The 15,408-nt window shown below is 51.4% G+C and overlaps 1 protein-coding gene across 1 annotated transcript in view; it reads left to right on the forward strand.

Moving 5' to 3' along the window:
- KIAA1755 (KIAA1755 ortholog) overlaps window positions 1-3,315 on the forward strand; it is a 30,841-nt gene extending 27,526 nt beyond the window's left edge. Inside the window, 1 exon segment of the mRNA XM_049650395.1 lies at window positions 673-3,315. Coding sequence (XP_049506352.1) covers window positions 673-1,380 — 708 coding nt within the window. The 3' untranslated portion in view covers window positions 1,381-3,315.
- Window positions 3,316-15,408: the final 12,093 nt, after the last annotated feature.

The raw sequence follows: 15,408 nt of genomic DNA on the forward strand, positions 1-15,408 counted from the left end.
CGGGCCGGTTGGCTGATGGTCTCTCCAGCGACTGCTCGGGGACGCAGCCCTGCCTGGGCCGGTGTCGCCCGGGGAAGGGAGGTGCTTGCAAGATACTCTGTCAAAGACTGGATACATCTGAGTTCAGATCCCACACTGAACTGCAGTGTGACCCGGGGCAAGTGATTTCCTGTCTCTGAGCCTCGGATTCGTCCTCCGTAAAACGGGCTGCGGGGTGCGGTTCAGTGGGATCGCTCGTGAGATACACAGAGCCTGGCCAGCCGGAGGTGCTCCGTAAACATCAGCAGGACGCCTCCCTCTGCGCCAGTCGTGAGGGGTGAATGCAGTCGTTAGGACAACCCGAGGAGCCGAATGCCCCGCTCTGGATCGCCCCCCCGAGAGGGGTGAGGCTTGGCTGGCCCCCAGGTCATGCCTGAGGATCCCCAGGGGGCCGGGGGCTGTTTGCTGGTCGCAGGTGTGTTGACCTCAGGGGCGAGAGCGAAACCGCGGCCTTGGCTGGCGGCAGAGACTCTCATGACCCCACAGAGGAGGCCGGGGCATCGACTGGGCAACGTCTTAAGAATTCAACCCGGCAGTCGGTGTTTTCTGCTCGGAGATGCACATCCCGTCCTCATGGAGCCCCACGGCCCCGCTCCCAGCCTGAACCCCACATCCCTCTCTTCTCGCCCCCAGATAACCTGGTTTCACGTGGACTGTCAGGACCTGATGAGGCAGCTCAGGCTGGGCAAGACGCAAAGGGCCAGCCCCGGAGACCAGCGCCTCCTCCACCGCTACCTGCGGCGACTGGCATCCGAGTTCCCTGCCGAGAAGCTCACGGCCATGGGGCTGCAGGTGGCCTCTCTGAGCCAGGAGGGCCCCGGCCAGGCCCTGTGGGAGGAGGCCCGGGTGAGACACGAGGAGATCCAGACCCTCCTGAAGAGGGCACTGGCCCGCTGTCCGTGCCCAGCGGGGCCCGCCGCCCACTCGGCACACCCAGAACTAAGAAAGGCAGCGGCCGAGGGTTGGGGTCTGAATGCAGCGGTCACTTCTAGGGGAAGGGGAAGGCGGGGCCTGCCCCTCCGGGACTCCCTGGGCCTGGATCGACCGCCAAATTCCTATTGGCCTCGGGCCCCCCGAGAGGGGCAGAATGGAAGTTTCCAGGCAGGCCTTCTGGCCCAGGAAGCTGGCCAGGCTGTAGAGGCTGATGAAGGCAAAGGTCCCCGGGAGCCCTTTGATCCTGCCTCGGAGCCTCTCCTTGCCCCTCTCGTCTCCTGGCAGTGACTCCCCAGGCAGAGTCACACCCCCCACCCCGCTGGAGGCAGCTTCTCCTCAGAGGGGACAGACTCACAGACGTCTCTGGAGGACTCACCCCAGACAAGTCCCCTGCATCTCTCTAGCTAGGACCCCCACCACTCACACCAGGCTCCAGGGGGTGGCTGGGGAGGGGCCCAGCGACAAGAGGCAGTTCGGGAGCCCTGGCTGAGCCCCTCTGGACGTGGCTCCTAACACTTGCTGTATGTGTCGCCAGGAGAGGGCAGGAGCCTGAACCCGCTCTGAGCTCCAGGAAACTCCGGGAAGACCCGACTCACATAGAAATGGGGAGTATGGAGGGCAGGGCAGGACACAGTAGAGCCCGGGACCCCGGGACCGACCGCATAACCCCCGGTCCCGTCGTGGAAAGAGTAATTGGTACAGACCCTTCCAGAAGTCTCAGAGGCAACCACCTGGAGTTCAGGGGTGCACAAGCTTCCCCGGGGGGCCCACGGGGCACCCTTGTCATGAGCGGGGGGACTCGGGAGTGGCTTCTTATCTGAGACACGGATTCCAGTGCCTGTTTATCTGGCGGTGAACTCAGGATCCTCCGGTGGAGGAGTAGAGGGGAGTCTGGGAAGGGAATAAAGGGTGTGTTGTTGTCAGGCAAATCCCTGCACAGCCGGCTGTTTATTCTCTAGGCCGTTGGCCTCCGCGAAGAGAATCATCTCCTAGAAGCCAGTTAGCGCACCCCAAAGGAGTAAGAATGCACTCTCTGCTCTGCTCCTCCCACCGGCGAGGGCCCTCTGTCTCACCTTCCAGGAACCCCACTTGTCCTGGCCCTCCAGAGAGAACCCGCTTCCCCTCCCCACATGTCTTCTCAGACTCTATGGGGTCCACTCCCCCGACCCCAGGACGCTCTTTAGGCACAGCGTCATGGGGTTCTGCTGGTGTTGGGACTGGGTGAGAGTGGGGAGCCACGTCCCCGTGCAGCAGGGGGTCAAGGTGGGGAGGCCTTCGCACCTCTGCTCTCAGAGTATCTAGAAGACAGCCGGCCTTTCACATGGCCCAGAGTAACCCCTGCTAGCACCTCCCCGGAATGTCCTGATGCTGAGAAACTGTGAACCCCTGTCTCCACCTCCGGTGCGTTACCAAGGTGGCCCCTGGCAGCCCGGCCCTGGAATTTTCCTGGCTCCAGACAGAGGGTGGGGCCCTTAGCTCATCTGTGGAAGGAGAGGGAGGCGGGACTGGTGTGGAGGACAAGGCGAGTTTTTCCAGAGACAGCTCAGCAGGGAAAGCAACACAAACCTCAGTGCCCAAGTTGGCTTTCAGGAATCTTCTAGGACTTAAGATTTTGGCAAGTGTGGTCTGTGGCCTGCCTGCCTCAGGACCACGAGCAGAGCTGATCAAAGGCAGCCTCCTAGGGGGTCCCGCCCAGATAATTAAAATCAGGCCCTTGGGGCCAGGGCATGGCTGGAATCTGCATTTATAATCAACCGCTCAGGTGTTTCCCATGTGACACAGCGAGGTGGGGTGCTGCTGGGCAACACTTGGGGCTGGGGTCTGAGCTGGCCCCCCACCCCAGGCTAGCTCTGTTTCTTGCATTCCACTCTCCTGCCTTGCAGTCCAGACGGGCCTGAGGATACAGGAGGCATTTGATAAGCCCACCTCCCTCCATCCATGCCTGTCGCCTCAGACAGGGGGCCGAAGGCTCTTAAAATGCTGTTGCTATAGCAACAGCATCCAACCAGTGGGGACCACAGGCAGGGAGCCAGGGCACCTGGGGTGCAAGGATGGAAACTAACTTCTGAGAGAATACAGACACTGCGAGGGTTGAGGGGGGCTGAGGAAGGGGACGGATGGTCCTGGAATTCTTGGAAGGGAGGGCTCCCCAAAGCCATCTTGCGCATCCCTCTGCTCCCTAAAAATAGCCAAATGCCATCACAGTAGCCCATGGAGAGGGGATGCCGAAACGAAATATAATAACGAATAAAATAATACATAATGTAATAGCTGACGTTTACTCTGCATTTTCTTCCTGCCTAGCTCGGTGCTAAACACCTGAAAAGCTGTACAGGGTTCACTGAATCTTTCACGACAGTCATGTGAGGCCAATACCAATTTCACTCCGTTTTACTGAGGAGGAAACAGACTCCGAGAAGTGCCACGCAGAGAGTGGCAGAGCCAGGACCTGATAACACGCTGATGCTTTGGACTCACCTCGGGACAAGCCCGGGCCGATCGCTGGTTCTGCGGTGGTCGCAGCTTTGTCCCCTCGGAAGTCCTGCGGAGCTTGGCCGCTGCTGTGTGCCCAGCTGTGTGCCTAGGCTGGACCAGTCTTGGTCCTTTGGGCCCTTCACACCTGGTCTCCAGTAGTGCGCGAGCCAGTGTGGCAGTGTGGTCAGTCACGTGGCTCTGGAGTTGGACAGACTGGATTTCTGCCCAGGCTCCGCGGCTCATGAACTGTGAGTCCTTGGCCAAGTTGTGTGGTCTTTCTGTGCCGTGGTTTCCTTTCTCGAGAGAATAATCAGATCTCAGAGGCTTGCTGCGTTACATGAGTTAGTACGTGGAAAGTCCTTAGAAAGGTGCCTGGAGCATAGTAAGTGCTCATTAAATGGGTATCTTGTATTATATTTTAGCACTGGCCCGGCCGGCCCCTACTTTCATTATCTAGCAGGCCAAGGGAGACATTTCTCCAGAGGCCACCAGTAGATTCCCAAAGAATTTTTTGGTCTTGGAATCGTGTGGATCCCTTAATTAATTTCTGATTAACTGACTTCTGCCCTGACCCACCCGTGGAAGGGGCGTGGCGTGGCCTCCCCCTAGAGATGTCGCTCTAGTGACAACAGAGTTTTGTGTCAGCAAAGCCTCAGCCCCAAGAGGCTGCTGTGCAGAGGCGAAGGTGCAGTTCCTCTGTGCCGGTGGGAGGAAGGTGGACCGTTAAGGAACCCCGAGTCCGCCAGTGACATGACGGTGACAGGAGCCCCTTTTTCGTGCTTGAGGGGTTGCAGGAGGGAGGGGCCTCAGGTGACGCACCATGTTGCAGACCGCCTGCAGGACCCCAGGCGGGTTGCTTTCCCCTCTGGCCCTCAGTTTGCCCTATCCGTCCCATCAGATCACTAAATGGATAAGGATTTTTCTTGTCTTTGGACTCAGAGAGCCCTGCCTTTGAATCCAGGCTTGACTGCCTGGCGGCTGTGAGCAGGGCAGCCTCTCAGTTTTCCCCACCTTCCAATGGGTTTATCAAGCCTCCCGGGCCAGCACGATAAGATCTCCGGATCCCTGAGCTCCATACCAAGCGTTTTTCTTCTCCAGAGGGGTGACTGTCGTGTCAAGGAGCAAAGCCTTAGGAATCCACTGGGCCGTGGCAAGAAGCAGGATGAGCCCAGATTGAAGTTGAGGCACTTCACAGTTTACAAAGTATTTTTTTTTTTTTGTCCGTCTGTTTTTTCCTCTGAGAGTCACTGCAACCCCGAGGGCACCAAAGTCATACTCTGGGATGTCCCCGTGTTGCATTTGAGAAGACGCAATGAAGACCGGAGAGGGGAGGTGACGTCCCCAAGGTCAAACTGCAAGGAAAGGGGTCACAGGGCAAGAAGGGGAAAGCCCAGAATCTTGTCCCGCTTCTGGTCAATGCCAAATCTGGGGGCGCAGATAAGCCTCCAGTTGTCAGCCACTTGGAAGGGGGTGCCCCGCACCCTCCTGCCGTCAAGTTACCCACACCAGACCCAGACAGGGCAGCCGGTTGGAGTCAGGGCACAGGCAGCCGTCATAAAACAGAGATATTCTGTTCTCTGGGGGCTGTGAACTGGCTTCCAGCCCGGGACAAACCCGTCTGGCTCAAACCCCCGCCCTCTCCTAGCTGACAAATTAGCTTTCTGAGGCTGGAGCCAGTGGGTCCCCCAGAGAGTGAGTCTTCTGTCTGGGCAACAGGATTCCTGAAGTCCTGTCCCTTCTGTTTGGGGCATTGTGGGGGCCCCGGGGGAACCACTGCACCCCATAGGCCTCACTTCCTCCATCTGTGAAACGAAGGGGTCGGGCCCGAAACGGATGGCAAGCTGGGGTCGTCTTGCATGTGGAACTCTGCTCTACCGTCCCAACGCCACCTCCTCCTCTGTGCACTGCCCACACATTCAGGTGCTCAGGCTGGAAATCTGCAGCTTGTCCTTGAACTTCCCCACAGCCCTGAAATCCGCCTGCCTATCCTCTGATGTTCCATTTCTCTCTCCCTCCGCATCCCCACCGTCCTCCCAGCCTCCATCCTCTCTCCCCTGGACGGCTGTAACCGTAGCCTCTGCGGTCCTCCCGAGCCACAGAATCTAGAGGAACCTTTACAAAACGTAAGATAACATCGATGTCACCACCCAGTGGCATCCCATGGCTCTCCGGGTGTAAACCCAGCCCTCGCTGTGCTGCACGAAGCTGTGTGTGGTCAGGCTTCTGCCTATCACTCTAGCCTCGCCATGTGCCCCAATCTCCACATTCTCTCTGAATTGTGGCAACACTGACGTCCTTTGAGTTCCTCAGCCACTCCAAGCTCTTTCTGAGGTCAAGTTCCCCTAAAAGCAGAACCTGGAGATGAGGCTCCGGTGCGGGTGATTTGTCGAAAAGGCGATCAAGACAGAAAGGCAAGGAGGCCAAGGTGTAATTGCAGAGCAGTGTCAGCCTCTGGCTGGTAACATGGAGACGCTGGAGGGCATTTTACACCCGCAAGGCACACGGGCTGTGTGCAAAATATGCCGCGCTAAGCAGGGTCCAGGAGCCCGAGGGCAGTCTTTGGAAGTCTTTGCAGGTGTGGGTCCATCCGTAGAAGATACTATTCTGTATAAAGAATATGCGGGAAGCTCTCACAACTACATAATAATAGTGAACAATTTAAAAATGGGCAAAGGGGGGCACCTGGGTGGCTCAGTCGGTTAAGTGGCTGACTTCGGCTCAGGTCATGATCTCGCGGTCCGTGAGTTCGAGCCCCACGTCGGGCTCTGTGCTGACAGCTCAGAGCCTGGAGCCTGTTTCAGATTCTGTGTCTCCCTCTCTCTGACCCTCCCCCGTTCATGCTCTGTCTCTCTCTGTCTCAAAAATAAATAAACGTTAAAAAAAATTAAAAAAATAAATAAAAATAAAAAAAATAAAAATGGGCAAAGGATCTGAATAGGCCTTTCTCTGAAGAAGAGACACAACATGCCAATGTTGGAAAGCAGTTTTCCAGGTCCTTAAGTGGTTACCATATGACCCAGCAATTCCAGTATGAAGAATATACCCAAGAGAAAACGTGTGCCCACACAAAAATTTGTGTGTGGATGTTTACAGCAGAATTATTTATAGTAACCAAAAAGTAAAAGCAACCCAAATATTGATCAACTAATGAATGGATAAACAAAATGTGTCATATTCAAACAATGGGACATTATTCAGCCATTAAAAGGAATGAAGTCACTCCCTCACTTACTCCACAAAGGCACCATTATCCTAACGCCAGAGCCAGATAAAGATATTGCAAGAAAAGAAAATTATAGACCGACATACCTTATGAATGAATATACATACCAAAATCCTCAACAAAATACTAGCAAAGTAAATATAACAGCATATTAAAGAGATTATACAGTGTAACCAATTGAGATTTATCCCAGGAACGCAAGGGTAGTTAAGCATATGAAAATCCATCAATGTAACATACCATAGTAGTAGAAAGAATGGTTCAAAAACCCACGTGACCATCTTGATGCAGAAAAGACATTTGTCAAAATCCAACACCTCTTTGTGATAAAAAAAAAAAAAAGTCAGAAAACTAGGCATAGAGAGGAACTTATTCAACATTCTAAAGGACACTTAAGAAAAACCCACAACTAACATCACACTCATAGGTGCAAGACCTATGATCTTTCCCCCGAAGCTTTCCCCCTAAGATCAGGAAAAAGGCAAGGAGGCCTGCTTTCACCCTTGCCATTCAACATTGTACTGGAAGTTCTAGCCAGAGCAATTAGACAAGAAAAACAAATAAAAGGCATGAACAGTAAAACTGCCTCTATTCACAGATGACATAACCCTGTGTATAGGAAATCCCAAGTAACCCGCAAGAAAGCTACTAGAGCTAACAGTTGCAGGGTACAAGATCAACACACAAAAATAGTTGTGTTTTTATACACCAACAATGGATAATCTGAAAAGAAAATGAAGAAATCAGCTCCATTTACAATAGCATCTAAAAGAATAAAAGCTAGGAATAAATTTAACCCAGGAGGTGAAAGATTTATACGCTGCAAACTTTAAAACATTGCTGGAAGGGCACCTGGGTGGCTCAGTTAAGGGACCCACTCTTGATTTCGGCTCAGGTCGTGATCTCATTGTTGGTGGGTTCGAGCCCTGCATCCCCACTATCGGTGCGGAACCTGTTTGGGATTCTCTGTCTCCCTCTCTCTCTGCCTCTCCCCTGCTTGTGTTCTCTCTCTCTCTCTCTCTCTCTCAAGAGTAAATAAACTTGAAAAAAATTGCTGGAAAAAACGAAAGAAGACCTAAAAAAAATGGGAAGACATCTTAGGCACATAGATAGGAAGACTTAACATTATTAAAATATCAATACTACCCCAAAGCGATCAACAAATTCAATGTAACCCATATCAAAATTCCAACAGCCTTTTTTGCAGATATGGAAAAGCCAATCTTCAAATTCCCATAGAATTTCAAGAGGCCCCAAACAGCCAGAACAACTTGAAAAAGAAGGACAAAATTGGAGGACGCACAGTTCCCAGTTTCAAAACTTACTACGAGATTACAGTAATCCAAATAGTGTGGCATTGCCATAAAGACAGACATCCAGACAGATGGAATAAAACTGAGAGTCCAGAAATAAACCCATATATCTACAGCCAATTGATTTTCAACAGGGGTGCCAGGTCCATTCAACAAACCGTGCTGAGGCAGCTGGATTTCCACATGTCAGAGAAGGAAGCCAGACTCACACCATATACAAAATTAACTCAAAATGGATCAACGACCTAGATGTAAGAGCTGAAACTATAAAACTCTCAGCAGAAAATATAGAACTAAATCTTCATGACCTTGGATTTGGCAGTGGACTCTTAGATATGACGCCAAAAGCATGAGCAACAAAAGGAAAAATTGATACATTTGAGGGGTGCCTGAGTGGCTCAGTCCGTGGCTGACCTTTGGCTCAGGTCATGATCTTGCAGCTCGTGAGTTCGAGCTCCACGTCGGGCTCTGTGCTGACAACTCAGAGCCTGGAGCCTGCTTCGGATTCTGTGTCTCCCTCTCTGCTCCTCCCCCTCTCGTGCTCTGTCTCTCTCTCTCTATCAAAAATAAATAAACATTAGAAAAAGTTGATACATTTGACTTTATCAACATGAAACCTTTTGTGCATCAAAGGACCTTATTCAGGAAAGTGAAAAAGACAACCTACAGTATGGGAGAAAATATGTCGAAATCATATATATATTAAGAGTTTAATAGTTAAAATCTATAAAGAACGCTTATAAGTCAACAAAAGGACGCAATGCAATGTAAAAATGGGTAAAGAACAGGTATTTCTCCAAAGATACACGAATGGCCAACAAGCACGTGAAAAGATGCTCAACATACTTAGTCATTAGGGAAATGTAAATCAAAACCACAGTGAGATACCACTGCATACCTGCAACGAGGGCTGTAATCAAAAAGGCAGAGAATCACAAATATTGGTAAGAGGGCAGCGACGTTGAAACTCTTGCCTTGCCGACAGAAACGTAAAATGATGCAGCTACTGTGGAAAAATGTGAGGATTCCTCCGAAAGATCAACATAAAACGATCCAGGAATTCCACTCCTAGACGCATACCCCAAGGAATTGAAAATGGGGACTCAAACAGACATTTGTGCGCCAATGATCATTGCAGCATTATTCACGACGGCTCAACGGTGGAGGCAACTGAAGCGTCCATCAACAGATAAATGGGCAAACAAAATGTGGAATGTACACGAAATGGGAAATTATCCATCCACAAAAAGGAATGTTCTGGTGCATGCCACGATATAGGTGATCCTTGAAAACAATATGCTGAGTGACACAAGCCGGGCAAAAAGGACCAATAGCGTATGATTCTGTTATACGAAATATCTAGCATAGGCAAATTCATAGAAATATAAGGCAAGTTGGAAGTCACCAGGGCTTGGGAGGAGGAAGGAATGGGGAATTATTGTTTAATGGGCACAGCGTTTCTGTTAAGGTGACGAAAATATTTTGGAAATCGTGGTGATGATTGCACACTTCAAATGTAAATGAAGGCCACTGAGCTGCACACTTAAAAATAGTTAAAATGGCAAATTTTATGTTATATATATTTTATCAAAATACAAATTTTTTAAGGAAAAAGTACTGATAAATGCTACAACATGCATGAACCTTATAAAGTTTAGGTTAAGTAAAAGAAGCCAGTCTCATATATGTCAATATATAATAAGAGATTATATATCATATGATTCCATTTACATGAAATGTCCAGAAAGGTAAATCTGTAGAGACAGAAAGTAAATTAGTGGTTGTTTAGGGCTGGGGGTGTGGGGTGGGAGAGTATGAATCCTTAAAGGGTAAAGGGTTTCTTTTGGAGGTCATGAAAATTGACTGTGGTCGTTATATGTATCTGTGAATACACTGAAATACTATTAAATCATACACTTTGCATGAATTGTATGGTATGTGAACTCTACCTCAATAAAGGTGTTTGTTCTTTTTTAATATTTATTTATTTATTTATTTATTTATTTATTTATTTTGTTTGTTCTTTTTTTAAAGCCACCAGAAGGATACAGAGAAACAAAAAGTGATCATAGGGAATGTGGGTGTAGCAGTGACGATGTCTGCTTACAAGCTCTTCCTTGTCTCAAGGCCTGGAACGTTCTTCCCCCACCTTTTCAATTAGTTAAGCCCTTCTCATGCTTCAGATATCAGCAACATCAGCCTTTCCTGACCACTGTGGACAGGTCAAACCCCTTTGTGTTAGAACCAAGGGCTTCTCCATCACAGCACTTATCCCAACTGCCGTTTTGGAATATTTCATTAATGCTCACGCCCTCTTCTAAACTGTGAGTTTCGTGAGAGCCGGAACTGAAAGTCTCTGTTCAATATATCCTTGGCAACCGGGGAAGAAACTCAACCAAATTCATCAGAGGAGTGGATGAATGAAGGCCAACTTTGATCAATTAGTAGGGACTGCCTAGAGTGCACGTTGGGCTCAGTAAAAAGAAGTCTATGATTGATTAATGATGTCTGCCATGGATGCCAGTATAGACAGAAGTAATAGATGTGTCCCAAATTTGCCATCCCTGAGCTAGATAGGGCCATGCCTCAGGGTCCCCCATCAGAGGGCGCTCTAGAAACAATCTCATCTCCGCCCAGCTCCCAGGAGGGGAGTGCAGTTGTCATCCCAGCTGGCCTTGATAATCAATCACACAGCCATGCGGTGCCCGTTAGGATTTGTCACCGACCACATCCAGGTGCGCCAGGCAAGAGCAGGCAGGTTCATTTGCATCTCATCTGCATGGACATTTGCATACGCCTCCACAGCCCCGTCTCCTTGCAATTTTCAAGTTAAAATGTCATTATGGCTCCTGTGAAGCCTGTTATTTCTTGATTTCCTTCTCCCTGCTTCTCTACCCCCACTCCCCCCACCCCTCAGACACTCAAGCCAGCAGGGCTGGGAGAAGGACCCGGCTTTGAGCGCTGGTTCGGCTGCTAATTCACTTTCGACTTCCCTTTTCTCACCCACGTGTGGGCCACTGGGCACAGAGGCAGGGCTGTGGCTGCAGCAACCACCCTTCAAGCAGCCACAGCGGGGTTGACACGAACTCAGCCATTGGGTGCCCTTCACGCAAAGCCTCCGCTTCCCCACCTCTATGTTTTTGCCCCAGCGGCGCCCCCCTCCTGCAAAAGCGACCTCCCTTTTCTGAGAGTGGCGGTCCAGCACCCTCAGCCAGGAGTCCTCTGTGAATCCCAGGTCTAGGGTCGCTGCAGCCGGTTGGATGAGGAGGAGACATGTGACCCAAGTTCGCCAGTAAGATTCTTTCCCCAGGATTTGAATTTGGGAATCGGCGATGCCAGGCAGTTTCTGACTATGACCTTACTCTTACAGAAGGGCCTGGACCAGTACCCTGCCCAGGGGCTACCTCTTTCAGGAAGCCCACCCTGATGCTCCCAGCCAACTCTGGCCCTCCTACATCTCTGAACTCCACAGCCCTGGGTCTGTCTTTCAAGACTTCATTCCCACCAGAGTGTGCATACGGGAGGACAGGGCCCTATCTGAGACCTCAGAGGTCTGCCCCTTTCAGTGCCTGGAATCATTCATTAATAACAATAAAATTAATACAAAATAACAATGGCCTCTTATTCTCTGAGCCTTTAATCTGTGCCAAAACTGTTGTGATGATTCCCCTGCATTATCTCAGTTCACCCTCACCTCAGTCCTTTGCGGGTAGGTCGGTTTTATGGATGAGAAAACTGAGGGTCAGAGAGGTTAGGTAAGAGACCTGAGCTCACACAGCCCTCAAGAAGTAGAATCAGGAGGTGAACCCAGATAGTCTCATTTCAGAGTATATGTTTCTGAAGCTCTGCACATAGATTTGAATCCCCCTAGGCATGTCCTAGGACTTGAGGGGTTCTCAAAAATATATCTTCCAAAGAACTCTTTTGCCCTAGTTTGTGGCCGGAGACTTGGTGTCAGACATTTGTGCTTTCAGCACTTTGAGCTGAGCAATTAGCCCAGCAGTAGAGTGATCAGACTTCCCTGTTTGCCTTAGAAAGCCTAGGTTAATGCCTCCTGTCCCCACATAATTATTAATAGCTCCCCAAAGCATTCTGCTTTGGACAGTAAATTACATGGTCACCCTACCCATCTGGTGCCTTTCATTGGAGGACAACGCTTCCCCAGGAACGGGGAAGGTCTGGTGCCTTCCTCACTGCTGCGGAAGGAGGCTGGGGTAAGGAGGCTGAAGCTAGAGCAGCCTCGGGGCAATGGGGATGTGGGGATGAGTCATGGGGACTATCTGATCACTTGATGTCTGCAGGGAAGGAGCTTCTGGCTCATTCCTGTTATTCCATCATTCCTACACATCCTAGTCACCCTGGGGAAGCAGCCGTGTGGGCAAGATATTAGCTGGGATCCAGCTGCGGCTTGTGCTCCCCGCCTTCCCTCCCCCCACCCCCAACTCAACTCCTCCAGAAGAGGAATGATCCGATTTTTCCTCTGGGCCTCAGTTTGCCTATCTGTTAAAATGGGGACAATCATCCTGCCTCTGGTTGCCGGGAGGCCGGGATACAATGGCTGGGAGCGGGATGTCTGTAGGGACCACCTGTTTCCACACCCCCCCACCCCCACCCCGAGGAACTCCCGTTGACATAGCCACATCTGGCTGGGGTTCTTGGGAGTTCTAGTTGCCAGGGATCCAGGGCAGGAAGTGCCAACATGCTTGACCAGGGACTGGGAATATGCCAGCATGCCCAGCCCTCTCAGAGCACGACGCTTCCCTCTCTCAGAGTGAGTGAGTGCCAGGCTCAGGGTCTCATCCCTGCTCAACCACCTATTTGCTGTGTCAGTAACAACCCCCACCCTTCTGCCCTACCGTAGGGCTGGGTGAGGAAAGGCATGTAACGCTCAGCGCTCAGCGTAGGGGCTCCACGAATGGGAGGTCACATTGTTATTAACATTTGGATCCATTTACAAGAGACTTTGAACCCTAAGAGGACTCTGCCGGGCCACCTCAGCAGAAGGCAGAACCCTGGGTTCAAGTCCCAGCCTGGCCACTGGTTTACTGTGAGCCCTTCCCCTCCTCTGAGCCCCAGGCTCTTCTCGCTCTGCTGGGGAGAGTAGAAGTCCGGAATCAGCTGGATGTGATTCTAGGGACCTGTCGTTAACCTAACTAGGGGGCTGGCCCGCCTCTCACATCTGCCCCCAGAACCTCAGCAACCCCAATCTCAATGGCTCTTTCCACTCAGACATCTGCTCACAGCCAGGTGACCCTCGTGTGCTCCTGGCCTCTTTCAGAGGCCCCATTTTGACAACCGGCTCTCTGAGAGTCTCCCCACTTTGGGCCAGGCCAGGACCCCAGCTCGCCCTCCAGCCCTCGCGCAATTGCATCCTCTGGCTTGAGGAGGCGTTTCCCAGTTGGTTTTGTCTCAACATTTCCCCATCTGTTTGGCCAGCCCTCCTGCAAATCCTGGGGTCACAGGGCTGATGTGTGTGTGTGTGGGGTGGGGTTTGCTTGTGTTTCCTTCACTGTTTGTAAGAAAAAGACTTCACCACTCTTCCCTCTGCAGGAAGGGTCCCAGGATCAGCTCTGCGTGGAGACCTGGGATTGAGCATGGGCTGAGTTGGACCAGAAAAGTCTTGACTGGGTCTGAGGGAGGGGTCTGAGCAGAATGGGCTCCCAGCGACAGCACTGGTGCTGCCTGGAACCGGCAAAGGAGATCCCGGGCCCAGACGTCTCTCGGGGGCTCTCCCACCATGTATATGTGGGACAGACTGTGTTTCCCAAAGATGGGCATGACATCTCCCACGTCCTCCATTTTTCTTACGATGTGACCCTGACTTTCCTTTCATAGAGTGGGGGGGGGGGGAGGGCGGGGTGTCTATATTCCCTCCCCTTTGTGACTGACCAAAACAGCCCGGCCAAAGTGACGCCATGTGGCTCTCAAAGCTAAGTCCTAAAACCGCTCATCTACTTTGCTCGCTTGGAACCCAGCCACGATGCTATAAGGAAACCCACACTAGCCCACAGAGAGACCCCACTGGGAAGGGTCCCGTGGAGGTGTTCTGGCCAGAGCCTCCCCGAGCCCCCAGCTGACAGCCAGCGTTGGTCGCCAGATCTGCAAGTGAGGACGCTTCTGGATAGTTCCAGACCCTCGCCATTGAATCATCATGCAAATGTTCCCAGCTGACATCATGGATCCGAACAAACTGTCCCTAATCGGGCTGGGTCTGAATTCCTGACCCACGGGACCTAGGAGCGTCATGGAATGGTCATTTTACCCCATGGAGCGTTGAGTGGTCTGTGATGCAGAGAAAGTACTGGAACAGTGTGCCTTGCTGAGGGTTTCCCACCCGAGGTTCTCAGGTCTCCCCACCATGGCTGCTCTTCTCCCCTCTCGTTACCCAGCCTCCCCTAGAACATCCCCTCACTGCTCGGGTGAAGAAACAGATTCAGAGGGACCAGCGACTGGTCTGGGGTCACACAGCCTTGGGCGGCTAAACGCTCTGCGGCAGGGGAAGCTCTGATTAAACCAGATGCCTTAGAGCACTCGGCCCAGGACAGCCTTCAGGTTGGGCCACCGCCTGTTTTCGTAAGCGGGTTTATTGTAACACAACCACACCGGCTCTCTTACAGAACTCCCGTGGCTGCTTACGCTACGAGGGCACAGTCCAGGATGGCCCACAAAGCCTAGAACATTTATTTCCTGGCCCTTTCCAGAAAGTTTGCCTTCCTTAAAGGCCCGGGGAAACCGCAGCCCCTTCTAGAAGTGCAAACCTCCCCAGAGACACATTGGAAACCTCTCGGCAAAAAAAAAAAAACAAAAACCTCTAAGTTTGTCCCCAGGAGGCCTGGGTTCTAACCTCCTTCTCTCCAGGCCTCGATTTCCTCTTCTGTGAAATATGGCAATAATTCGCTGCTTCTGACAGGTGCTAGATGCGCTGAAGAAGTGATGAAGGTAAAACCACACTGTGCCCAGGCACGTGGCAAGACTTCACTTCTCTTCCCTTCTACCCAGAGAAGCTTCTGGCATGCAGGGAGGGGCAAGAATGGAGCTGGAACCCCCAGAGAAATTAGTTCCTTGGCCTGGGTGGCTTCACCTCATTTGTGATGTTAATCGCATAGATTTGCATAATGTGCTCACTGAGGAGTTATTTTACTTGCACATTTAAATCATTTAATCATCTGTGTTTTTCCCCTCTTAATCTTGATGAGGCCAAGAGGGGGAGGGGGAGGAAGAAGAAAGAGAGGAGACAGTCTCTAGGTTTCTCTCTGTCTCTCTGTCTCTGACTCTCTCTCTCTCTCTCTCTCACATACACACAGACACACACACACACACACACTGACAAAACACACTCCTGAATGCAACTCCGATGTTTAACACACTCTCCCTCTCCCTCACTGGACTCCAGTCAAGCCACACGGGTCTTTTGGCATTCCTCAC

The sequence above is a fragment of the Panthera uncia genome, assembly GCF_023721935.1.
Source record: "Panthera uncia isolate 11264 chromosome A3 unlocalized genomic scaffold, Puncia_PCG_1.0 HiC_scaffold_11, whole genome shotgun sequence".
Taxonomy (NCBI): domain Eukaryota; kingdom Metazoa; phylum Chordata; class Mammalia; order Carnivora; family Felidae; genus Panthera; species Panthera uncia.